This window comes from Bufo gargarizans, chromosome 9 (genome assembly GCF_014858855.1).
Source record: "Bufo gargarizans isolate SCDJY-AF-19 chromosome 9, ASM1485885v1, whole genome shotgun sequence".
Taxonomy (NCBI): Eukaryota; Metazoa; Chordata; class Amphibia; order Anura; family Bufonidae; genus Bufo; species Bufo gargarizans.
The window spans coordinates 182,903,343-182,930,775 of NC_058088.1; the positions used below are offsets into that span (position 1 = coordinate 182,903,343).

The 27,433-nt window shown below is 43.7% G+C and overlaps 1 protein-coding gene across 1 annotated transcript; it reads left to right on the forward strand.

The window, feature by feature from the left end:
- The first annotated feature begins 2,513 nt into the window (after positions 1–2,513).
- ADAMTS13 (ADAM metallopeptidase with thrombospondin type 1 motif 13) lies at positions 2,514–26,877 on the forward strand. Its single transcript, XM_044306082.1, has 32 exons — positions 2,514–2,697; positions 3,475–3,538; positions 3,776–4,041; positions 4,128–4,266; positions 4,464–4,612; positions 5,166–5,249; positions 5,529–5,653; positions 6,419–6,565; positions 6,876–7,010; positions 7,148–7,298; positions 7,642–7,746; positions 8,600–8,751; positions 9,422–9,485; positions 9,643–9,769; positions 11,489–11,634; positions 12,078–12,198; positions 12,563–12,643; positions 13,086–13,267; positions 13,353–13,488; positions 13,593–13,722; positions 13,807–13,986; positions 16,115–16,304; positions 16,393–16,495; positions 16,749–16,878; positions 17,418–17,597; positions 18,551–18,736; positions 19,912–20,116; positions 20,293–20,584; positions 21,469–21,615; positions 22,205–22,381; positions 22,688–22,866; positions 26,481–26,877. The coding sequence occupies exons 1-32, from the start codon at positions 2,551–2,553 to the stop codon at positions 26,673–26,675; spliced, it is 4,815 nt and encodes a 1,604-aa protein (XP_044162017.1). The 5' UTR covers positions 2,514–2,550; the 3' UTR covers positions 26,676–26,877.
- The last annotated feature ends 556 nt before the right edge of the window (positions 26,878–27,433 follow it).

The following is a 27,433-nucleotide window of genomic DNA, read 5'->3' on the forward strand; positions in this document are numbered from 1 at the left end:
CAGCTCAGGGTGTGTGTCCTTTCTGCTGCAGCTCAGGGTGTGTGTCCTTTCTCAGGAGGTGTGTCCTTTTGGCTGTAGCTCTAATCCTGTAACTGCTACAGCTTCTAACAGAATATATGGCTGGTGACAGTTGAAGATTTAAACTGAGCATGTGCGACCACCTCAGTGAAGTGGACATGAAATAAGGGAAAGAACAAACAGCAGGTGGCGCTGTACAGATACATTTTATTGAATAACTAAGTGGCTATACTAAATTTTAAATTACATGCAATTGGAAAAGTATTCAGATCCAGGCGCTGGTTTTCTGGCACGACACCTTTAAAAGGAACCTGTCCTGTGGAGCATTGCGTCCTGTCTTTGGGCTGCAGGTTATAGAGCAGGAGGAGCTGAGCAGATTGATATGTCGTTTTATGGGGACAACTCTTCATTTATTCATGACAGTCACTTGCTCCCCAGTGCTCAAGAGTCCAGTGGGCGGTCTCACTCTGTGATTGACAGGAGGATTTAATGAGACCGCCCACTGAACTCATAAGTCTAGCGTAGGCAAAAACTATATATCAATCTGCTCAGCTCCTCCTGCTCTATATTTAAATGGGTCCTCCACTTCAGACAATCCCTGCTTGTTTGAAGGGTCCTGTGACAATCAGCTGATCACAAAGTGTCCCCCACGCTGAGATCCATGGCGATCAACTGTGGGTAAACCTGGCAGTAAGTGTTCAGTTTCACCACAGCGCCACCGCAGGGGAAATTAAGCATTACACTGCCCATTAAAATTAATGTGATGTCCGTATAATGGAGGATGAGACAGGTCCTCCAGAGAGAGGCGCTCTTTGTAGCTGTTCTCCTCTATGGCCAAAAAATAAGGATCCTAAAAAGTGGACCACCCCTCTGTCAACCCACAGTGCCCTAATAGGGTGAATGAAAATGGGTTTCCTAAACTAGGAACTCTTTTCACATTCCGCCCCTGCTAAATATCAATGTGTTCGCGCTACATGGTGTATTTGGGAAGTAAGCAGTAAATGGTACCAGGGATTCCTCTGTGGTTACAATACAGATGTAGCAGAGCTGTGCTTGTTGATGGCAGTCTAGTGTCTGTTCCCTGTAGACAATGAAACACTTCACTGAACATTTCTATCTACCTACACAAACATTACGTCATTCTGTTAGTACATAGCCCGGCAGAAGCTGTGATTGCACCAACAGCAAATGCCCTATGAACCGAATGACTCCAGTACCCTTTAATTAAAGGGCAACTCCACTCAGAATTGATATTAACAGGACTGAAGTATAATACAGGAAGTAACTCAGGATCAGTACAGGATAAGTAATGTATGTACACAGTGACTGCACCAGCAGAATAGTGAGTGCAGCTCTGGAGTATAATACAGGATGTAACTCAGGGTCAGTACAGGATAAGTAATGTATGTACACAGTGACTGCACCTGCAGAATAGTGAGTGCAGCTCTGGTGTATAATACAGGATGTAACTCAGGATCAGTACAGGATAAGTAATGTATGTATACAGTGACTGCACCAGCAGAATAGTGAGTGCAGCTCTGGAGTATAATACAGGATGTAACTCAGGATCAGCACAGGATAAGTAATGTATGTATACAGTGACTCCACCAGCAGAATAGTGAGTACAGCTCTGGAGTATAATACAGGATGTAACTCCGGATCAGTACAGGATAAGTAATGTATGTACACAGTGACTGCACCAGCAGAATAGTGAGTGCAGCTCTGGAGTATAATACAGGATGTAACTCAGGATCAGTACAGGATCAGTAATGTATGTACACAGTGACTCCACCAGCAGAATAGTGAGTGCAGCACTGGAGTTAACCTAGGAAGAAATTCAGGATCAGTACAGGATAAGTAATGTATGTACACAGTGACTGCACCAGCAGAATAGTGAGTGCAGCTCTGGAGTATAATACAGGATGTAACTCAGGATCAGTACAGGATAAGTAATGTATGTACACAGTGACTGCACCAGCAGAATAGCGAGTGCAGCTCTGGAGTATAATACAGGAGGTAACTCAGGATCAGTACAGGATAAGTAATGTATGTACACAATGATTCCACCAGCAGAATAGCGAGTGCAGCTCTGGAGTATAAAACAGGATGTAACTCAGAATCAGTTCAGGATAAGTAATGTAATGTATGGACATACTGACTCCACCAGCAGAATAGTGAGAGCAGCTCTGAAGTATAATACAGGATGTAACTCAGGATCAGTACAGGATAAGAAATGTATGTACACAGTGACTGCACCAGCAGAATAGTGAGTGCAGCTCTGGAGTTAACACAGGATGTAATTCAGGATAAGTTACACGGATGGTTATGTCTATATTTACTGTATAACAATTTATTTTACTTGTGAACATTTGGTGAATATTCTTCTCTGCCAAAAGTTGCAATACAAATTGTCCTGCAAGCCGTCCTCCTAAGTGTTCAGCTACGCCCAGCCCCCTACACACACATATCCCTCACTCCCCCGGAATTCCCGACCTCCTGCTCTGTGATTGATCAACAACCAAGGTGTACTTTATGTTTGGTCCGGTTCAGGTCCGCTGGCTGAAAAATCTTCAATCCAACAGATATCTTCTCTTGGCAACTATGGTCCAACCTATTTTCCCATTGCTGCTACTACTCCTGTCCTCCCCTGGGCTCTGTGTGCCATGGAGGACATCAGAGGTACTTGTTCTATGTTTACATTCAGCTTAGTACAGAAAGCTTTTGGAATATGACCCTTGCCTTCAGATCATGTTGTGCTGTGAATGTTCAGCTGCATCAGAGCGGTTTTAGGTGTTAGAAAATCCTATTTTATTGGATCTATCAGCCTTGGTAAAATCATTAAAAATAATCAAATGCAAAAATATATTTAAATTAAATTATATTTTAATTATTTACTTAAGAAAAATTTCCCGTAAAGCCTAAATGTAAAGACCCTGTTGGCTGGAGAGCATATACAGCGTGTAACATGTGCATTACCAGGACCGCCCATTGATTATAATGCAAACTTTGTAATTCTTCATTTCCCCTGTGGTGGCGCTGCAGGAAACACTTGCTGACAGTTTCCACCTGATCTCTGGGGGTCCCAGCAGCAGGACATGCACCAACTTCTCACTGAGCAGCAGAGGGATACAGGGAAGGATGTCCCATGAGTTCACTAAATGTTTTTTTGCCTTTTTGTCTACCGAACCTGTCCCTTTAATTTGCTGACAGATCATGAAATATTGCCTTCATGCATCCATCCATTCAGATTTCTTTATGGTTCAAAAATCCCTGGTGTGATGGAGTCTGGAGACCTTTTTTTTCAACCCCTTCTAATTTTTATTGGAAATGTCCAGCAATATTTTTTTATATATTTTTTTAAATGATGCAAATAAAATTAAATCATCCATACCACTAAATGACCCCTAATGTCGTAAAGTTAAGCTGCACTTTTTGTCCTCTCTTCAATCTTTTTAGATGTTTTTGAAAACCCTTCAGCCGGAAGAACTGATTTTGTATTTTGGCCAGGAACATGTTGCAGGTAACGTTATAAAAAGGACTAAATTTAATTTGTTTTATTACTTTATTTTGTAAGACATCTGGCTTTGAGTATAAATGTAATAAAATAGTGTGCAGCAAACATGTTGTCATCTCCAGTTGTAAAAGCACCTGTCAAAATAATATAGTTTTCTGCACCTGTGGTAAAAAAAAATTGAGATTTTTTTTTTAATGAGAGTTTTATATATTTTTTGTTTTATTTTTATTTTATTTTATCCAGCCTCTTCTGTGGATCTTGGAAACTTGACATGTACCTGTAAAGAACTTCCTAAGATGTCTACTCAATGTTCTGTCAGTGTTTGTACCCTACACACACCTCGGCAGAGATACTTCTTCACCTTTCCGGTTGGCGAAAAACGTCTTACTACAGAACGTTTCGTAAATGCCACCCTACACCATCTGCGTCAAAACTCATGTGGGTCAGTGGGAACTATGGTGCATCCAGAAGGAGTGAGATCTGTGATGACGTATTGTGAAGAAGAAATAGTGGGTTCAATCCTTACCATGTCTTACTCTATAAAGTATCCATGTAGATTAGTTCATGAGGGTCACCTGTTGTCTTCTCCTTTCAGAGTGGGTTTTTCATCATGGACAAGGACCAATTTTTCATCCAGCCTATAAAGAAGAAACATTTGCTACTGAGTCATGAGCAGGAACCATGGAACGCTCATATAGTCTCTAGAGTTGGGAAGGTGGCTGTGGAATACAAAGGTACAAGATTTAGACTAATGGGGATGAATTAGACTAATGGTCTCCAACTAGCTGCTGCAGAACAAAAACTCCAAGCATGCTTCAACTAGAGAGCCACAAGTTGGAGAATACTGCGTTAAACCATATGTGACTGAACCTAGAACATTACTTTGACCCTAGAACCTTACTTTCTGTCCCTTCTTTACTTCCCCCTGTAGAGTCACTGAACGTTCCTCATATCCATAAGCTACAGAAGAGAGATGTTCTTGGGGTGAAACATTTGGAGCTTCTCATTGTCGTAGGTCACGATGTCTACCAGTTCCACCAGGAGGACACGGAAAGATATATTCTTACCAACCTCAATATTGTACGTACAGTATGTGTATTTGATGTTTAAGAATTTTGTTGACTTGGTTGAAGCACCATTTGACTTAGTAGATTGAATTAGTACTCACGAGAAAGAAGCCTTTCAAGGAACCTGTGCGATCACATCATCTTTGAGATGTCTTCAGTCTGCAGAGAAGGCTTAAGTTACACTTATCAAATCTCAATATACGAATATAATCCATCATGTATTGAATGTTTCATAGTGGCTGCTAGTGAGAAAAATGACCCTAGACTTACCTAGACCAAAAGAAGCATAGATGTTGGGTGTGCAGATGTAGCAGTCCCTGGTGTCTGTGGAGTCCAAAGTCATGTATTAACACTTCAGTATTATAAATGAGACGTTGTAGGTTGGACCCTGTTACAGATTTAGCTTTGAGGCCCTGGAGCATCAAGTTACTGTATGGCGTCTGTGCCCTAGGGATCCACACGCCAACTTGTGAAGGTATTTCTTCTGAAGACACTACGTCTTCTATAGTTCAAGAGTGCTTCTTCCAAGTTTTTGAGATACTTAGGCTTTGTATGTTGCTTTATAGGGGTCAGAATTACTGAGAGATGTCTCACTTGGAGCCACACTTCGTGTCCACCTGGTGAAAATGATCATTCTGACTGAGCCGGAGGTAATGAAGTCTTGTCTGTATTGTGAAAACTGTTTCCTGTGGCTATTATTTATCCATCAATCATTTATTCATGTTGGGTGGAATATTCAGTCTTTCAAGGGCTGCAGAATAATGTGCAGGTGGCTTTTGAGTACCATTCTTAGTTGTCTTCTGCAGGACCTACCTGGCCAAATCTGCCAAGGGTCAAGCTGAAAGCTACTCAGACACAAATCCCCATACATAGAATGGTAAAACCATTAGGATGTGTCACCATGTTTGTTCCAACTTTTCTTTCATCAGGCTGGCATCCAGATTGGCGCCAACCTTATGTCCTCCCTGATGAGTGTCTGTAAGTGGAGCAGAACCCTGAATCCTCTCAGTGACTCTGACCCACAACACGCAGATCTGGTCCTCTATATCACCAGGTATAAAAATATCTTTGGAAATCTTCTCATGATGGTACAAGGAAGAGCATGTAGTCCAAGGGCTACTATGTCCCTGTTCGATCAGGTTGCACTTCGGACTCTACCACCAAGCCATGCGGAGATCTTGTATTGGTCTTCAGAAATCTTCCCATGATTGATAAAGAAGAGCCTGGTGTCCTAGTTCAGCTACGTCGTTGTTGGATCTGGTTCCAACCCTGGTTCCCGACTGTACTACCATCCCACTGCAGTCACTCTTGGACTTAAAAGGGTTGTCCATGATTACAAAAACATTTTACCATAAACAGCTCCACATCAGTCCATGGATTGTGTCTGGTATTGCAACTTGGCTCCACTTAAGCAAATAAGGCTTACCAGCAATAGCACATGTAACCTGAGGTGCTGAGTATTAAAGAAAGCAGGAAGGTTTTTATACTCATTGATAATCCCTTTAAGGCTAAGATGACTGTATTGGGATAGTGAATACAGTAGAATCAGGGCAACCAGTGGTTGTCCATGGGTTGTGTCTTGAATTGCAATTGAGCTCAATTGAAGTAAATAGATGGGTTGTTATACGAGGCGGTTTTTCCTAATTCTGTACAGCCCCTTTAAAATCAGTTAATTGACCCAGATGCAGAAGTAGGCATATGATGTGTGAATGGCTCTCACTGTGTAGATTGCAGAGAAGATTAGCAATCCTTTGAACACGTTGTATTTGGAAAGAAACGCTCCCCACTCATTTGACGAATATAGATTCTCTTTTTGAAGGTTTGACCTTGAGTTACCGGATGGAAACAAGCAAGTACGTGGTGTCACCCAGTTAGGCGGCGCCTGCTCCCCCTCCTGGAGTTGTGTCATTACCGAAGACACAGGGTTTGATTTGGGGATCACCATAGCGCACGAAATTGGACACAGGTAAAAAATGTTACGCGCAGGAGGCAGATCAGTACATGGGAATGACAAGTCGAATGGGGTCCGTGGGGTTTCTGTCCGTGCCTCCGCATCGCTAAAAAGTAGTGCATGCTCTACTTTTTTGCAGTGCGGACGGACCACAGACCCATTCCGCTTGCAAAATCCGCCCGTGCATTAGGGACCTCAAATTGCAGTCCCGAATGCACGGAACGGCCGTGTGCATGAGCCCTAAATGTGATTATAAATATAGTAGTCAGATTTTTTTGGGCTTGTCTTGGTCTTCTTGATATTTTTTTATCCTTTTGCCCCGTAGCTTTGGAATAAATCATGACGGCACAGGGAACAGCTGCAGTGGCAGCGGGAAAATCATGTCGGCTGAGGGAAGTTACAACAGTGTCCATCTCACATGGTCGGATTGTAGTCGAGAGCAGTTCCTTCAGTTTCTCAGGTACCTAGCACTCGACCCTGACATCTCTTGGCCCAACTCCTATTATCCTGATTTGTTATCAGTGGTTTCACCTAGCTCTGCCACATCTCAGTTTGATTCATTCCCTCTTGAAAATCTCTGTCTTTATTTCCTTGCAGCAGTGACCAAGCAAACTGTATTGATGACCTCCCAGCATTAGAAAGCAGTATCCCCGGCTGGAAGCCTGGTCTGTATTACGGAGCAGACGAACAATGTAAAATCGCATTCGGTAGCTCAGCCCTGGCCTGCACCTTTTCTCATAATGATCTGGTAGGGAGAGATTTTACTTTTACTTTTGTAATTGGTTGTTTTCATTGTTCCGGTGCATCTAAAATTAAGAAATGAAAAAACTTTGCAAACAGTCTTGATTAAAATTCTCTCACCGTTTTGTGTAGACAGCTCCTATGCTGGTCTATGAGTCTCCGTAGTTACAGACTACAAACCCTGTGTAGTCAGATCCTGCAGTCAAATGTTGCTCCACTCCATATGCCTCTTTTTTTTTTTATATGGCTCAATGTTCATTTTTACTTTATATTATATTTACCTATTAGTTTTCAGAGTGCAGAAATTTCTTGTTCGGTGTTCTCGTTAGTAGTGTCACTGTTTCTTGTAGGACATGTGCAGCGTCCTCTCCTGTCACATCAGTCAACAAGACCGGACCAGCTGCAATCGTCTTCTTGTCCCATTGCTGGACGGCACAGAATGTGGAGAGAACAAGGTAAAATGTAGTAATTTGACCGACGGAGCTTTACTCATTAAGCCCTATACCAACCAGACTGCGGCCGTCAGGGCACAGTAGCCAGCTGTCCCAAATATGTATTGTAAGGGTATTTTTTAAGTACTCATTGGTTCTGTCCCTTTAATTTTGTTCCCATTTATTATTACCATTCTGTGTAATGACTTGCCTTACACAGTAGTACCCATTCCCCATTGTGCTGATAAGACCACATTCCTGAGTGATCTCGGAGACATGCGTGCAGCACACTGGAGGAGGGGCTAACTGGTTTAAACTCTGACATACATACATTCGAGGCACTCCATTGAAGACTTCATTCTAGGTAGGCTGTAAGTATTGATTTTCCCTATCTATTGTACACCCTGGGGTTCCATCCAAGTGCTACGACGTGGCGCCCGAAGTCCCACCCCATATTGCATGGCCAGTGATGATCATTTACTTTTTAAAAAAATGTATGTGATTTCTCAGTTTTAAATTATATTTAACAAACTTAGTAAATATATTTATTCACTTAGCCTGCGTAAGCTTATTCATTCTCAAATCCTTTGAATTCACTATATGTTGCACAGTCCCAAGATGAAAATGTGAGGGGCTAACTTAAACAATGCCCATAAGTAAGTGTTCCTGGGTCACGGTCGGGGCTTTCCCAAGGTAAGCTTCAAAGCCCTGATTTTACCATCTAAACATTGGTAAGTATGTCCGGCGTTGTATTTTTGCAACAGCTGGAGAACCCCAGGTTGGAGACCACTGGTCTATAGGGTGAACAGAAGTGTGGAACTAGTACGTACAAGGAGTGGTTCTTGCATCCAGTGATTCCTTTATGTTCTTTCCTCAGTGGTGTCATAAGGGTCGCTGTACTTCTCTTGAGGAACTGAATCCAGTTTCAGTGGTCCATGGAGTCTGGTCTAGCTGGAGCGGATTTACTTCCTGTTCACGCAGTTGTGGAGGGGGAGTAATCTTTAGGAAACGTCGGTGCAACAACCCAAGGTAATATACTAGTTAAAGGGGATGATCACCTTGGAAAACATACTTTCTCTTGTCTATGCGGAGTCATTTTTTTTATAGACATATGAGAAGATGATACTAGTCTTGAAGGTAATGTGTTGCTCTATAGCACATGCAATGCTGGTGGTGATAGATTTCCATCACCAATCTTCTGTAGATCAATTCTGGGGGGGATATTCATGTGGAGAACTGGTGCAGGTCTCCCATCAGACACCCACCAATGTCATCTGGTGACTATTTGCAGGACTTTGCTTGGACCTGGTCTTTTCCAGGACTACAATAATGACGGCCTATCCTTAAGATAGGCCATCAATATTATATTCATAAGGAGGCGACTTCTGGCTTACTGAAGGAGAACGGCGCTGTACTTTTGCTAGTGGCAGTGCCTGGTATTGTGTCTCGGTTCCATTCACTTCAATAGGACTGAGCTGCAATACCAGACGCAGCCACTAGCAGAAATATAGAGCTGCGCCTGGTAAAAGGAATTCGTCACTCGAGCTTGGGTAGCGTGGGGTGGAGGTGCTGGGAGACAATCTGATAAGTAAGGAAAGTCATAAATCTATTTCTAGAAAACCCCTTTAAGTAACTATGTAATTTTGGGCAGAGATATGGTACTATATGGTTCATTCCTATTCTGCTCTCCTTCCCACAGACCTGCATTTGGTGGTCGCAACTGTGAAGGACCGGGTCTTCAGGCTGAAATGTGTAATACCCAGGTAGGTCACCGAATGTCTAATTGATCTAGTGTATTTTATACCCCATGTACTGTATTGAAGAGGTTTGCAGCCTGTGGCCCTTATACTGTCAGGTCATGCTGGGCGACCTCCGGTTGGAGACCATTGCTGTATCAAACGATTGCATGTTCTTTTTCAGGACTGTGACACAACCCAACTGGAGTTCATGACACGGCAATGTTCAGCCACCAATGATAAACCGCTTTTCCTCTCTCAAGGTCAAGCCTCCTACTACCGCTGGACATCGGTGGCTGGGTTTGCACACGGTGAGGGAAATGTCTTCTAAGCTCTTCATTTGAGCACATGAGAACCTGTAATGGTCTCTACCATGTCCAGCAGTAACAGTCCTTATCTCACAAGACTGATGATGTCATCATGTAAAATGCTGCACACATTATAATGGTTTATACATTTTCAGAGCACAATTGGTGCACAACTGGAAATAACTGATGTCCAGGTCAACAAAACATTGCTATGTAATCCTCATGGACCACATCTTCAAATGTTTACAACTCTAGTCCCCCTAGGACACAGCCCACCTGCTACACTGGTGCATTGTAGCATAGCCCTATTGCTGGATAGCCACACAAGCCAGGTTTAAAGCCCATCGCCCTGTACCTTACGCCTCACCTTTGGTACCAATGACCAAGTCTATAGACACCTCTGATATGGAAATATGTGGTTAGTGGTTATCCTGAATAAAAATAAAAGTTCCACTATGTCTTAGACTGCAAGTTTCATTCTTCCATTCATTTTCAGACTACCTTATATGCATTTTGCAGCCTGCTGTTAGTTGCAGACTTCTCATGTAGCATGTCCCTCCCAATAATTCATGTTAGTTGTGAGATGTGTGTGTCCAGGATGCTGCTGCCTTCACCAGCTCTCTCTTGGACTGATTTCCCTATGAAAGATCTCCCAAGTACTGACAATCACTGATGTTGAGGAATATGTCATTTTCCTCCCCCTGTAGAGTTTGCTACAAGTGCTCTGCTTTCTCTACACACTTCTGTGATTCTCCTCCTGAAAACTGCCTTTTGTGTGCTTTCCTACAACCTGTGTGAGCTGCCCTCCTTGGATGCTTTTCCTTCTCTTCACTCTCTGATGTGTTGTGTGCAACCTCCTCCCACTCTTTGCTGCTTTCTACAACACTGAGAGAAGGGAAGGGGAGAACAGAGAGAGCGCAGAGACAGACAGTTTTACATCAGTTTCATCAGGGCAGCCATCTATGTGAAGGATTTTCACAGACTTCACAGCAAGCAAAATGGTGATGGGAACTATTTAGAAAGTTGCTTTAGCATATAGAAAAAAATGAACAAAAAGAAAAAGGGCAAAGGTGCCCATAGCCTTTAACGGTTTGCATACAAACAATTTAAATGTTGGACAAACCTGCTGATTTTCGCTGCCGAAGAAGCTATGCTAAAGGCTATGTACACCTTTAGGGGTCAATACTTTTTTTTTATTATTGCATTGTACTCATTTTGAGCTAAAATAGTTTTTTTACTTGGTCTTTGTTACAAATATGGAGCCCCTTTTTCCTGTACAGGGCTGAGATGCTCTAGTAGCAGGATCTGAATTTTCTCTCTGCTCTGTCAGCCAGCTCACCTGACGGCTCCTTAACTCCTCATAGACACTCATTATAGCTCAGTTATGTTACTGATAAGAATGTGGCTTAAATAAGTGTGTATGACCTCTTAGTAAATTAGAGATAAGGGTTATTAGATGACTGCACAAAGTGAAAGTAAAAAGTACCAGTCACACAGCAGTTAACCCTTTGTGACAGAACGGCTCAATATTTTTAATAAAGTCCAATTGGAAAAATAATTTAAGCCCAAAATGAATAAAATGCAATCATAACAAGAAAATTGCCTCTGAAGCTGTACATAGCCTTTAGGTGTACAGGGACTAAAACAGTTTGACTGAATGTTCATCGTGGATACAGCTCTCAGCACACCTTGGTATCAAACTCTGCTTGTACTGTTCCTCAGGAGACACATTGTGCCAACACATGTGCCGTGCTCAGGGGCAGAACTTCATGGTGAAACGAGGAGACGCTTTTACGGATGGTACTCGGTGTGAGCCAAGCGCTGAGACAGATGCTGCTTTCAAGCTGTGCATAGAGGGAAGATGTAAGGTGAGAACCAGAAGAATAAATCACATATTGCGGGATAAAGTATGCTGGGCACATGTCATGCAGTATTGATGCATTGGTAGCTCAAATTGCATAGGACTGGAGATAGATGACAAATTGTGATCAACCCATGGGCTAATTCAGCGCAACAATGGTGACGATGGTGGAGCAACTTTCATGGCCCTGTGACATGGTAGTCAGGAATATCTAAAATCCTAAATCATTGATAAGTGGGGTCCCTGCAAAAAGACTCTCAGTACAATCCTTGCTTACAAACTGGACATTGAAAATTTGTATTCGTGCACAATATGACCTTTAGAAGCAAAATCAGGGCTCGATTGAGTAAGCCTGCAGGATATGCACCATGTAATGTTACTATAGGAGTACGTAGGTGGGAAGCGATTCTTATGAAATTACCCTGTGTGTAATGCAGGTGTCTTGCTCAGGTCTTTGGCTGTGACGGAGTCATGGATTCTGGGATGGTGGTGGACCACTGCAGGGTATGTGGTGGAGACAACAGCACCTGCAGACGAGTCAGCGGAGCCTTCACCGAAGGGACAGCTGGTGGTGAGTGATCAGAAACTCATAATAAGACGCATTGTCTTTTATTTATGACAATGCTTTCATGGTGGTGTGTATAGGTTCTACTGCATGGTTGTGTAGATGAAGGGGACACCCTCTTCCATTTTCTGATTCATACCGCCATATCGAACACTAGTTGTAGTTGCTGGAATACTAATTACTGGACAAAGGAATGACCCTTTGCAGGTCACCAGTAATAGATCTGGGCATACCCTGATCAGACCCCTCTGGGTTACCTCTGTGGACCTAAACCCTTGGAAGACTTTTGGATATGTTCTGAATGTCACATCTTTATAGAAAGATACATAGAATTTTCGGATGTTATACTTTACAATTTGTTGTGTTGCAGTGTATGTCACTTTTCTAACACTTCCTGAGGGTTCCATGACGATCGAAGTGACCAACCGGAAGCCTCTTTTCACACATTTGGGTAAGCAAAGAAGTCCTTCAAACCCTTAGTGTCAAGCCTATAGTCTTCGATGCACTAAACAGGTCAAGATATTTTGGAACTTTAGTTGGTCTATGCAGTCTGTATCTGTGGGCCAACCAAGCAATGGAGTAAGAGTAAGGACATGTTAGTGTTGGAAGGGCTTGTGATACTTAGTGTCCTGTCAACTATTCCAAAGTTGACAAGGTCCTACAAAGGATATTCCTAGCTTTAGGCAGTCAGCATCATATCTATACTAACCACAGTCCATCAGGCAGACTACAGTAGTCCATGCTCCACAGCTTGAGGTGGGGTAGTGAAGCATGCAATCATTTTGATTAGGGATTCCACCATTCAGTGTGCACGTGAACCCATAACATACCTGAAAACTGATTTTGCAAATGCAGAAATTGTAAGTTTCAGCCACTTTTTGATTCTTGCACAGCTGTTAAGAAAAATGGCGAATACATTGCAAATGGAAAGAAAAGTATCTCTTCCAATGTCACCCATCCCTCAGTCTTGGAAGATGATCGGATAGAGTATAGACTGTTCCTTACACCTGAGAAGCTTCCTCATCAGGAAAGAATCAGCATTGATGGCCCAACCACATCTGAGATAGAACTACAGGTGAGATTTGTTATGACCGGAGATCAAATGGACGCACAATAACAATAACTATTGAGATGGGCATAAGTTTGGTTTATGGTTATAGGTTTTCAGAAAATATGGTCCAGAATATGGAGAGATCACCAATCCAGACATTGCTTACAGTTACAATGTTCCTAAGGAGGACCATTCTTATGCATGGATATCGGTGCAGGGACCGTGCTCAGCCACTTGTGGAGGAGGTATGAATAATATGACAATTTTATAAGGAAATCCTATAAATATCTGCATTTTTCAGTCGCAGTTCAGATCAGAGACAGTAAGGAGAATGTCCTCTTCCCTCCAGGTGTCCAGATGGTGTTTCATGAATGCTTTGACCATATGCTCCAAGAGATGGTTGAAGCCAAGTTATGTAATGATTCAGATTTTATCAGGCCCACCAAGGAGCCCTGTGGAAATGATCCTTGCCCCCCAAGGTATGTAGTTTAACTGTAGTTTGGAGAGTTTTGAATATTTTGTTGGGTAGGGATTAGTCACGTTGACTTTTTCTTCATCTCTAGGTGGGATGTGAAGGCGTCTTCTCCATGTACAGTGACCTGTGGTGGTGGAGTCATGCTCAGGACAGTGCACTGTGTCCAAAAGCAGAAGGATATGGAGACCATTGTATCTGACCGCTACTGTGCCCACACACCGAGACTTGAAACCTTCACTACCTGTCACCCAGAGGCCTGTCCTGCAAGGTACACCCTAAAATAAAAAGGGATTGCGAGAGGACTGGTTTTATGCGGCAGCTTCCTGATACTATAGTTTATATATTACATGATTTCCTTGTCTACAGAAACCAGAGTACAGGGTGAGTCAAAAGTCTCAGGAGACCCTTTATTTCAGAAGCAAAAGGGAAAATTTAATAACTGAATAATCCATGGGTGAGGGGGCCTATCTTTTAGGCTATGTCCGGAACATGGTCGCCATCTTAAAAGCCACCATATTGGACAAGGGCGCATTTTTCCAATGGGAAGGGGGTCATGTAGCATATCAAAGAAGACCAGAATTATTTCAGAAATTGATTGGTTTAATCAGATTTGCATTATCTCTTGTGGTTCAAAAGTTTACAACACAGAAAGTTCAAAACGTCAAAGTTCCTGTTCAGCACCAGGGACAACACATTGAACACGTCAAAGAGCTGTTCATAACAGGGAACATTCCGGGTAGTTGATAACCACAAGAGATATTGCAAATCTGATTGCACCAATTGATTTCTGAGAAAATTCTGGAATTTTTTGATATGCTACATGACCCGCCTTCCCATTGAAAAAATGTTGCCCTTGATTAAATATGGTGGCTTTCAAGATGGTGGCCATGTTCCAGACATAGCCTTAAAAACTAGGCCCCCTCACCCATTACTTGCTGGGGTATTCAGATATTTCATTTTCCCTTTTGTTTCTGAAATAAAAGGGTGTCCTGAGACTTTTGACTCACTCTGTATACGTACTCTATTACTTCTTCCAAATCCCCTCCTCCTGCAATGGTCGGAGCAAATAGTATGATATCTGTAGACAGCAACACAAATATGGTGAAGACAAGGTGGTTGAGTTGCTTAGATGGTGAAGGATCTGATTTTGCCTCTTTGGTAAACTTGCCTTCCTGCTGCATTCTATCCTAAGTGCTATTAATAAAAAAAAATGGCTGCAGATGGTGATGGGGGGTTGTAGGAGGCCATCTATTATCCTTTTAATTTAAAAGTGTTGTCCCACCATTAAATATTAAATTAATCTTATAGATTACAAAAATTAAAATATTTGCCACTCACATACTGTTCAAAAACTGCCCAGTGAAGGGCTATGTCATTTATTTGCATAGTATGGCACCACCTGGTGTTCAAGGTGTATAGCAATGTGCAGGTCCAACTAATGGTTGGACACACATGCTCAGTCATTCTCCTCACAAAACAGCTTTCTGCCTGCTTGTCGGCCTCTGCAGTAGGATGCCAGAATAGCTACAGGAAGACAAAGAAGGAACTGTACTGTCAGTTGCCAGAGGGGGAAGAAGACTGATTGTGTCTGCACATATTACAAATTAGCAGCAGCACCAATGGGGCACATGGGAGTGAAACATAATGTAAAAGGTCATTTTTATTGCAAATTTCTTTAAAACAGCTGCTTACAGAATTTCATGATTTTTGGTATAAAATCGATTAATCAGATAACAGCTTTAAGTACGTCTTGATGTATACAGGTGTAGACCCAGGGGCATGGTGAGGATGGAGCACACTGAGTGTGGAGAACCAGGTGGTGACTTTAGGGATGGGGAATATCAGTCAATCCACTCATTATGATAGCCCCCGTGCCTTGCAGAGGCTCAGTTCTTGCAACACAATTGGAGCAGTAATGGGGTGGCTGACCTTCTCATTTCACACGAACATCTCCCTATAGCTTCCGTGTGCAAGCAAGTGGACTCACCTTGGCCGCCTAGATAACCTCTGAGGTTGACGTTGGGTCCAGACACTATACCACGCCCAAATGACTTTTGTCAGGATGAGGGGGGTCTTCTTTTAAGCACGAGAGTCCCAGGAGGGTCACTTCATCGTAAACTTGTGTGCCCATGCTGGCGAGCCAGGGCGCCTTCTCTCTACCAACATGGCGTCTGTCCTTTACCTCCCCACTATCCCAGCGCCTGACTGCTCTGTGTTTGTCACCACCTCCGCCATGTTCCTTAAGAATAACCCAGATTATACATTTTTCACTGAAAAAACACAGGAACAATTCCAACATGGAAGGAGGGCTCCTTCGCACTCTTATACCGCTGCTAGATACCGTATATGCAGAATTCAGTTCTTCCTTTGGGATATGAAACCTTTTCTGCTTGCAGGTGGGAAGTGTCAGAGCCGGGCCCTTGCTCAGCGGTCTGTGGATCAGGCCTGGCGAAGCGTAACATTTCTTGCGTGCAGTCACAGTCTGGCCAGGAAGCCATAGTTGATGACTCTAACTGCTTAGAGCAAGAGCAGCCAACAGCCCTGGTCCAGTGTGTGGTCAGCGTGTGTCCTGTCGGCTGGGATAGAGTGAGTATCGCCTTTGGCTGAAGCTCAAGAGGGAAATGCTTTTTTAATGACGAGTAGATTTTGGATGTTGGTCGTTTTCTTGCCATAGATTATAAATAACGAGATCCATCTCAACGGCACCTCATGCAACAGGACAGATGTCTACGTGTGGAGTCCTGTCCAGAGTGAATGCTCTGTCACTTGTGGTACAGGTCAGTAATTATTTCTTGAATGCTTTGACACTACCTTTGGATATCCTTGGATGTCCACATACTTGAGGATCAGCCTTAAATACTAGGAACTACCTGTCCAAAGGTGACAAGATCTGCTTGGGGTGACAAGGTCTTCAGGACTATCCAGTAGCTATAGGGAGTACATCTGAGGACTGAGACTTCTACATTTTTACTTATGGTCTCTTTTGCAATCTTATGTCCTAATATAATTATAACATTATCACCTTCTTAGGTATTTCAGAGCTCCGCTATCTTTGTGTTGACTTTTATGCCAAAGAGGAGACCTTGGAGGAGAACTGTAACCAAACGTTGAAGCCGGAGACACAGCACAAGCCATGTCGCCCTCAGAGCTGCCCTCCAGAGTAATGAAATCCTATGCATGATATCAAACTTGCTTCTTCTAACTATACTATATTATTTGGACATGATATGGAAATATTATGTACCAACTATAAGGCAGTATGGCAGTATTACTTAAGCACTATGTACACCGTCTGGGCAATTTTTTCTATGATTGCATTCTACTCATTTTGGGCTAAAAATAATTTTTATTGGCCTTTATTGAAAATATTGAGCCGTTTTGTCACATAGGGTTAAAAGGATTTTCCTCAGGATAGGTCATCAGTATCTGATCGGTGGGGGTCTGACACCAGGACCCCCACTGATCAGCTGTTTGAGAAGGTACCAGCGTGTGGTCCTCTCCCATTTCTCTGTGGGTCCAGGTTCTCCCCTATTATAACAGGGCTTATGAGGACCACCAGCATACAGTCATAGGTGTGAAGAGGTTTAATGATACTTATTTATTACTATTTGTTGCTTTTATGCGTTACTTCAGCAATAACCATTTTTAGAACTTACATGTGGTTTATCATTCTTAATAATTTAGTTTTTTCCACTGTAGATGGGAAGTAAATGAGTTGTCCCCATGTCCCGTGACTTGTGGAGGAGGAATAATCCCGCTGTCTGTGGCTTGTGTGAGGAAGGACAAGGGCATCGCCTATCGATTACCTCACTCCAAATGCAGCCGAAGCCCCCGTCCAAACCAAACCAAAGAGTGTGCCATGGAGCCCTGCCCTGTCCGGTAATAATGCTTAGGAGACAAGCTGTCCACAATGATTATTCAGACTGACTGCCCTTTACGGTCAGGGTAGGGGATCCCACAGGAATAATTACATTGGATCACCCTTCTGGTGCAGAATGACTCCACGAGACCCCCCTGATAACCCCAGATGGCCAGACTGATGGTGGTTTGCCCATCAATTTCCTTACCATGATCTTGAGATTGTTCCACTTCCTTTGCCCGTAGACAGGGACTCCCAGCACAGGTTCTCACCTCTTAAAATTAGGGACGAGGCCAACCCTACAGTACTTATAACCAATAAATCCCATTCAGTGGGAGGACGAAAAGGGGTAGGACAGCTGATAAGGGAGAGACATACATTCTGGGACACCAGCTCCAAATCAGCTGACAATGGTAGCTGACAGGACCCTACTTCATCTTCTAATAACTTTCGGCAGGGAGACATCTAGGCCATAAATGGCTGTGTCTTCAAGGTAAAGCCTGCATACGCAATCAGGTTTTGACATTCGGTTGAGTCCATGCTTTAAGGCGATATTAGACATTTATGGCGCATCCACAGGATGTCTAAGAGATGCTGGTTCCACCTCTGGAACCCATAGCTATCTCTAGAAAGGGAGTCCCCTGAGCCCTGTCATGGCGGCCGCTAGTCATCAGGAAGATAATTAGTGATGAGTCAAGGTGCCAGCTGAGCATGCTTGCTGAACTAACTCCCATAGAAGAGGATGGAGAGAGCCATGCACATATGCTGCAACCTCTCCGTCCATTCCCTTGGATGCAGCAGCCACCTTGCCAGCAGGAACAGGAGAGAGGTGTGGGTCTCAGAGGAGGGACCTGCATCTTTCGTACATTTATGGCATCTTGCAGATTTGCTATAAAAGTCTATGATGGGATAATATAAAAAAAACTGTTACCTCAAATCTTTTCCAATGTTGTGCTGCCATTTCGTCCCCCAGGTGGCGCTATAAGGCAGGATCTTGCAGTGTAAGTTGTGGAGGGGGTGTCTTGCAGAGAGTCCTGTACTGCACCAGAGCCACCCAGGAAGGAGAAGCTGAAGAAACAATAGTTGCAGATAATGAATGTCAGCATTTACCTCATCCTCAAGAGCAGGAACCCTGCAACCGACAACCGTGCCCCCCGAGGTACACCTCGTGCAAATACCTAATATTGCGCAACTGCTATTTCATAATGAACATCTATTATCAGCATTGGTTTCTTTGTGAATAGGGGGGATCAGGTCCCTGCCGTTGACCTGCAAAATTTAAAGGGGTCTTTACATCTCATAAAGTGATGGCATATAGCTAGAATATGCCATCGCTTTATAGTTGGTGGGGGTCTGACCTCTGAGACCCCCATAGGGTCACTTTGTCACCTTTATCTTTTCGGTGCCCCCGACCACCTGGCAGTGCAGCGTCCCCTTCCTTTTTAGGATTGGTATTTAGTCCCAAATGTTGGACCCCCATTCATCCTTAAGTGATGCCATATCCTAGGGATATGCTATCACTCCATGAGATAGATGCAAGGCAAGATTTACAACAATCAGTAAATTCACTGTGGCCTTAACTTTTAGTAGGCATCTGTCAGCAGTTTTGTACCTATGACACTGGCTGACCTGTTACATGTGCACTTGGCAGCTGAAGACATCTGTGTTGGTCCCATGTTCATATGTGCCGTCATTGTTTAGAGAAATGATGGTTTTAATATATGCAAATGAGCCTCTAGGTGCAACAGGGGCGTTACCATTACACCGAGAGGCTCTGCTTTCTCTCCATCTGCCCTACCCTTTGCACTTTGATAGGTCCAGGCGTGATGACATTTACACTGCCTGGCCCTTTGAATCAAAGTTCAGAGGAGAGCGGAGCCTCAAGGTGTAATGGTAACACCCCCGTTGCTCCTAGAGGCTCATTTGCATATATGAAAACTCCATTTTTCTCAGCAATGCGGGCACATAAGAACATGGGACCAACACAGATGTCTTCAGCTGCCAAGCGCACATGTAACAGCTCAGCCAGTTTCATAGATACAAAACTGCTGACAGATGCCCTTTAAGCTGGCCATATGGGCACACATATTTTTTTTATTTCAAGGATAATTCCAAACCAAGGTTTCATGAGGTCTTGTACATATAGCAGCACTGTGCTCCTCATGGTTGGCCAGCGAAGGCCAGGTGACCCAAAAAACAATAAGCCTTGGGGTTGCCAGTTCAAAATAAGAAAGGTAATAATGGCCCATGAGGCTAGAGATTTCGGGGGTCTCCATGTAGTCTACAGGTAGACATCTTGATTGGAATATTTGTCATCTTCTCGTTGACTACAAGGTGGCGAGTATTAGAAGTCAGTCCATGTTCTGCAGCTTGTGGGTATGGAATATCCAAGCAGAAGGTGTCATGTATGGAGACGGCGGCTGGAGCCGAGAATGAAGTGGATGCAACATCTTGTCCATCTCAGGAGAGACCTCTGTCTGTCATCCCTTGCTTTATCGCCAGCTGTTTCTACACATGGGATGTAGGGGCCTGGACTCAGGTACGGAGCAACCATGAACCATGGCACCATGCGATAAGAGGACTTGGTGCGATCCCGGTTATTGGGGCTGGGAATGCAATTTCAAGGTTTGGATTTGGGTTGTAAATTTGGGTTCAGTCCAGTGAGCTCATCAGGAATAATACAACTCACTGTAATCGGTACATTCTCATTTTCAGTGCTCGGTTACATGCGGAAATGGCGTTCAGAGACGTCAGGAGTTTTGCATCAACTCCAAGACCCATCAGCAAGTGAGCCCCACGTTCTGCCTCAACTCCCCAAAACCCATAACCCTGAGAGGATGCTCGGAGAATCCCTGCCGCATGGACACACAGACATCACAACCAGACGTGACAACCACCCCACCACTGACATCTGCTGCCCCTAACCAGGGACCTCATTTTAAAGCGGTGCCAATGTCTGAAAGACCAGGAGACCTTCTAAAGCACATGGATGGAGACGGTGGAAATGGTAACTGTGGTTTCAGTACTGCTGTATCAGTGCTCAGTTTCAGAATATTGTTGTCAGACAACAATCAGTCAGTCAGTATATGATTCCTACACTGGGCTTACCCTCTGTACGGTATTGTCTGATACCGGCTTGTCTTTTGACTACTCCGTCTCTCGTTTTTGTACTGCGTTGTCCGCCTGGTTCTGACCTATTTTCGTACGACCATTCCTTTGTGTTGTTTTTGTCTGTCTCTGCACCTTAGTAGCATAGGGACAGTCGACCAGTTGCAGTCTTGCTACCTAGGGCTTGAACTGCAAGTAGATAGGAAAAGTGGGCTGGGTTCCAAATCAGGGCTCACTGTCCGTGTCTGGTCCTATCTACAAAAGTGCAGCTTTTTCCATTGATATAGTTAAATAGTGGTGTTCCTTAATCAGCCTATAGAATTTACTAAAGGGGCTACCAGTACAGTAAGACATATATATGGTGATGTCATAGTAATTAAAGGGACACTCACTTTTCACAAAACCTTTGATATGTCATAGACATAGACCAAAAGTTTAGATTGGTTAGGGTCTGAGCGCTGAGACACCCATCGATCCCTAGAACGAGGGGAGAAAGACATGCGAATATCGCGCGCTCTCTCCCTCTTTGCTACAGAGGATGGATAAATGAATAGACTGCTATGGAGCCGGCCTCGTGCAGCGAGGAGAGAGAGTGCATTATCCATGTGCTTCTCTCCTCTCATTCTAGGGGCCGTGGCACTCAGACCCCCACCGATCTAAAGTTTTCTTCTGTCTCTATGACATATCAAGGGTTTTGCAAACAGTCAGTGACCCTTTCACCTGTGTGTATGCAGTTTCTGTAGCGGAGATCTCGCCTCTCATCAGTCTCATTGTCTCATGCAGATGTCTGCGGCCGTCTCTTTACCAACTCATCCGGAGTCATAAATACGACTGGATTTCTTGAAAAGGACTGTATTTTCTCAATTGGACGTCCACTGGGAGAAGTGGTTGTTGTCAGAGTCCTATCCAGTTCCCTGAACTGCACCGCCAGTAGGTTTCCTCAGTGAAAGTTACAAGAACTAATTTCAGTGTCTTCACTAGTTTTTTATGTACCGCTCCGTAGCCAATGTGCTAAAGGGAATCTGTCAGCAGTTTTGACAATGCTAAACTGCTGACAGCACTAAGGTGCAATGGAGGTTAAATGCTCTCTGCATGGAGCGGCTTTACTCTGCTCTGAGTCACAGCTATAGCGGTCTCCTGGTTGGATGCTACAGCTGTCCCTTAAAGTAGAAGGGAGGAGCTAAGAAGTAGCTCAACACAGAGAAGCTCCGCCTTCAGTGCGCCCAAGGATCAGAATCTGGCGGAACAAAAGTTCATATTCTCATTACACTATATGATAAAAGCTCTACAAAATGTATGTTTGTCCTTACCTCCTCAGCCCCTACCTAGTGCTGTCAGCAGTTTTGCATGGTCAAAACTGCTGACAGACTCTCTTTAAAGTGTGTGCTAGGACCACTTAGCTGGTCACAGACAATTTTGTTCACTCCAATCCATACAATAAGAACCCTTGCAGTAATATTTTCCCAGTTTCACACAATACTGTATATATCACATAATACTGTTCTCTTTTTGACCATAGAGGAGCTGGTGCTGTTTTACGGCAGAGCCATGTGGAGGAAGTCATGTACCCGGCTTTCTTCGGTGACAATGATTGCGAGATCGAACACCCTAACAGTGAGGCAGCGCCAAATTCATCCTGGCAATGGTATTGTACTGGCGTACTGGAGCAGATCAGCCACCGACAGCTCCCACCAAGGTATTAGAGCGGCGATGGACAACCTGCTGCACTAGGGACACCTTGACAACCCGTACTTGTATGTTGGAGGAGCTTGGTCTAGGGACGCATGGGGTGGTCAAGGTGGTAAAATTGTTCCAAAATCTGTAATCGGGGCTGCAGGAAAGTGGGAAACGACTGCATTATATCCGGCTATAAAGCATTGTATGTATTGCCATTTATAATATCGGCGTTTTCTGATACGGCTCCAGGGCCCGTGCATGACTGTTACTTCTGCAAGGCTTACAGTGCTGCTATATTCCCACTTCATTTCCGTGCCTCTTGCAGACTGTGACGTTCAATTATTTGAGATGCAAGGCGACATCCGGAATCCAGTGCAGCCAAAGTCAGGCTCCCCTGCTTGTCGTGTCTTTATTGATGTGCCCCCCATGTATACCATCGCTATCCACGCCCTGTATATGGATCTGAATCCAGGGCACAACGAGACGCACGCAAATTATATCCTGGTGAGTAGGCTCTCGTATGGCCCGGCGCAGAAAATCCAACACCTTTGGTCAGGACTCAGAACCTAAATCTTACAGGGGTCGTCTCACTTCAGCAAATAACATTTATTATGTAGAGGTAGTTAACCCCTTAATGACCAATGACGTATTGTGTACGTCATGATGTGGTGTTAGTTACCGCATCTGATCAAAGTGTCACCACAAGTACACTTGCAGTGACACCGGCATCTAAACGGGTGCCCCGACAGGGGACCAATCAGCGTGGTCCCTGCCTTTAGATCGCTGCGATTGGTCAGTCAGATTTGACTGACCAATCGCAGCATTCAGCAGCTCAGCTCCGATGTCCTCAGTGAGTGTTGAGGAGATTGGGGCTGCTCTGCTGTGTTGATCACCCCCCCAACATTCAGGATGGCCGAGCGGACCCCCCACAATCTTTAACCACCTCAGCCCCCCTAGCTTAAACCCCCTTAATGTCCAGACCACTTTTTACAATTCTGCACTACACTACTTTCACCGTTTATTGCTAGGTCATGCAACTTACCACCCTCACTAATAGAGCTTTCATTTGGTGGTATTTCATTGCTGCTGACATTTTTACTTTTTTTGATATTAATCGAAATTTACCGAAATTTTTGCAAAAAAAATTCATTTTTCACTCGGTTGTAAAAATTTTCAATTAAAACTACATTTCTATATAAATTTTTCTCTAAATTTATTGTTCTACATGTCTTTGATAAAAAAAAAAATGCAATAAGTGTATATTTATTGGTTTGGGTAAAAGTTATAGCGTTTACAAACTATGGTGCAAAAATGTGAATTTCTGCATTTTGAAGCAGCTCTGACTTTCTGAGCACCTGTCATGTTTCCTGAGGTTCTACAATGCCCAGACAGTAGAAACACCCCACAAATGACCCCATTTCGGAAAGTAGACACCCTAAGGTATTCGCTGATGGGCATAGTGAGTTCATGGAAGTTTTTATTTTGTGTCACAAGTTAGCGGAAAATTATTATTTATTTTTTTTTTATTTTTTTTTACAAAGTCTCATTCATATATACTAAGCTGTGACAAAAAATAAAATTTTACATGAACTAACCATACCCCTCACAGAATACCTTGGGGTGTCTTCTTTCCAAAATGGGTCACATGTGGGGTATTTATACTGCCCTGGCATTTTAGGGGCCCTAAAGCGTGAGAAGTAGTTTGGAATCCAAATTCGTAAAAATGCCCTGTGAAATCCTGAAAGTACTCATTGGAAATTGGGCCCCTTTGCGCATCTTGGCTGCAAAAAAATGTCACACGTGGTATCGCCGTACTCAGAAGAACTAGGGCAATGTGTTTTGGGGTGTCTTTTTACATATACCCATGCTGGGTGAGAGAAATATCTCTCTAAAAGACAACTTTTCCCTTTTTTTTTTTTTATACAAAGTTGTCATTTGACAGACATATTTCTCACACAAAGTTTGGATACCACATGTGTGACACTTTTTTGCAGCCTAGGTGGGCAAAGGGGCCCAAATTACAAAGAGTATCTTTTAGGAGGGCATTTTTAGGCATTTGGATTCTCACGCTTTAGGGCCCCTAAAATGCCAGGGCAGTATAAATACCCCACAAGTGACCCCATTTTGGAAAGAAGACACTCCAGACTCTAACAAAGCTAAAAACCAGCCCCGTACCTCACATGGGTCCAGAGATCTCCCCATTCATTGCTCCTATTGTTCTGTGAGATTTACATCAAGCTGGCAGCTCAAAAGAAGTGTCTCTCCTGCTGCAGCTCAGGGGGCGTGTGCATTCTGCTGCAGCTCAAAAGAAGTGTCTCTCCTGCTGCAGCTCAGGGGGCCTGTGCATTCTGCTGCAGCTCAAAAGAAGTGTCTCTCCTGCTGCAGCTCAGGGGGCGTGTGCATTCTGCTGCAGCTCTCTCCCTATCACAGCTCACGAGGCAGTTGAAAGATGAAACTGAGCATGTGCGGCCTTCTCAGTGAGCCAGACAAAGAAATATGAAAACTAACAGCAGGTGGCGCTGTACAGATACATTTCATTGAATAATTCACTGACTATGATACATCTTTAATTACATGCAATTACAAAAGTATTCAGATCCCAGTGCTGGTTTGAAAACTGTAGAATATTTTTTTATGGTACAGCCCCTTTAAGGAGAAAGGAAACTCAGTTCACGTTTTTGTCACATGGTTAACGTATACAAAACACATATGTTAAATGGATGCCACACAGTGGATTCTATTGTAGAAAAAATAACTATACTTTTATTTTATTTTTTTAAGAGGTCTATGCAGAATGTAGTTTTGTGTCCTTTGTCCCCAACGTATATGTTAAACATGGGACAAAAACGTCATGTGGACTCAGCCTTCGACACAGGGGGGAACTGATTCAAAAGAGATGTGAAAAAAAGCTGTTCATGTGAAATCCGAAAAAACAAGCTTGAATAGAGGGGTCATCTATTGTTACAATGCTGTTCTAACACCTCTCTCAAGGCAGTTTAATCACACCTAATAGCTTCAGTCATATAATTTGCAATCAACATCTTACCTACATGAGGTCTTTGACCTCGTGTTGATTATGAAAAACAGATTATGGTGACTTAAACATGAGCCACCAGTATTTAAAGGGGTTCTCCTATATTGATGGGGGTCCCGACACCCGGCACCCCCGCCGATCAGCTGTATGAGGAGTGTGCACGTGCTGTCTCCCTTCTCTCTTCCTGTTCGCCGCTGCTTTGCCATAGTCATACAGCAGCATGGCAGGAAGAGAGAAGGGAGACAGTATGCGCACACTGCGTGCGCCATCTCCTCATACAGCGTCAGCCACCGATCTTATATTAATGACCTATACTGAGGCTAGGCTAACAATATAGGAGAGCCCAGAGAACCCCTTTAAAGGAAGTCTATCAGCTCCGAAACACCCCCAAAACTAGAGTAAGCAGTGTATAGTGTAAGTAGTGAGGAGTCCGATTATGCAATTTTTATCTTCATACCTGTATTCCAATGCAATGCTCCCACAAACCAGCAGTAAAATACATGGAGAGGACTCCTGAGCTCATGCACATTATGGAGAGGACTCCTGAGCTCATGCACATTATGGAGAGGACTCAAATAGGAGTCCTCTCCATGCATTTTACTGCTGGTATGTCGGAGCATTGCATTGGAATACAGGTATGAAGAAAAAAATTACATAATCGGACTCCTCACTACTTACACTATACACCACTTACTTTAATGCGGGCGGAATTTCGAAGCTGACAGATTCCCTTTAATGCCGGAGGTTTCTTGAACAAGTGATTCTAATTCAGAAAGCCAGTCAGATGATTAACAAAACGATTTCAAGCCTTCATTGTGACTTGAAAGCGAATGCGGTCACATTGCATTTGCTATACAGGACGCTGCGCATGCGCAGTGTCCTCTCCATTTTCTTCGGGGGCCCTGTTCAGGAGATAGGACTGGTTCCCAGAGGTGGGACCAGGTCCTATCGGACATTTATGGGATATCCTAGCAATAGAATACCTCTACACATTTAGATGAGAATGTGCTGGTGGACATAATATGGCCCTGTATCACAGACTGTATGTTAAAAAAAATGTAACATATCTTGTTGTACTTTCCAGATTCGAGACATGAAGACGTTAAAATCCTCGGCCTTCCACGGGAATAATTTATTCTACTGGGAATCTCTTGGAAGCCAAGTGGAGATTGAGTTCAATGGAGACTTCTCACAAGAAAGAGTCAGCTTCCGGGCTCAGTACTGGGCAAGGGAGCGAGGAAGGCAGACGAAGACGCAGGCGGAGGAGGCGCGTAGATGATGACGTCCCCTTAGCGCTTGGAAATTATGACGTCCATTGTGTATCTGTCCTTTACTTGGCCACAGAAAAGAGCTAAACTCTGTCTTGGCTCCAAGTTCTATTGGCCACGGACACATGTAGCTTTTATATAATTTTATATAGTATTTTTTACATTCTGATAATCCGGCACATGTTTGTAACTCTGATTAAAACCAAAACGATAGCAGTGTGTTTTATACTAGCATTTTATTTTGGGACGTCTTCTTCAAGGTATCACAACTAATTTTACCTGTTTATTACCTCTATTTGTTTTATACTTCTCTGTTACAACAAATACTTGTCCATGAGTAATCCAATGTTTCAGGCCTCGAGGCCGGCGGGGACAGAGTTGGAGAGGGATGAATTCTCTGTACAGAGATGATTCTCATGACGTGCGGTGACCTGGTGCAGAGTACATCTGACGGGAAGCTTCATGTAGTGAAGTCAAAGAGGGTTCTGCAGGGGGCTCTGGCACTTGTGGGGGCACTGCGGCTGTCAGTTATGGCACAACTATGGATATGGTGTAAACTTATAGGGGGCAATATCTGAGCCTTAGAAGATATTGATCCATTATGGGGGAACTGAGGCTGGCAATTATGGAGGCAGTGGATGAAATGTATTGGGGCTTTGGCTGGCACTAATATGGGGCGGTCAATCGCTGTCTGTTATGGTAGCGCTGTGGTTGCTCTGTTAGTTGGGTATTGTAGCTAACAGTTATGGGGGTACTGGGGCTTGCACCA

What these genes read in the sequence shown, in the direction of transcription:
- ADAMTS13 (XM_044306082.1), top strand. Translation starts at nt 2,551, where the DNA reads ATGTTTGGTCCGGTTCAGGTCCGCTGGCTGAAAAATCTTCAATCCAAC. An exon ending in CTGGTCCTCTATATCACCAG is followed by an intron (nt 5,654 to 6,418) that starts GTATAAAAATAT and finishes CTCTTTTTGAAG; the next exon opens with GTTTGACCTTGAGTTACCGG. An exon ending in AATGATCCTTGCCCCCCAAG is followed by an intron (nt 13,723 to 13,806) that starts GTATGTAGTTTA and finishes CTTCATCTCTAG; the next exon opens with GTGGGATGTGAAGGCGTCTT.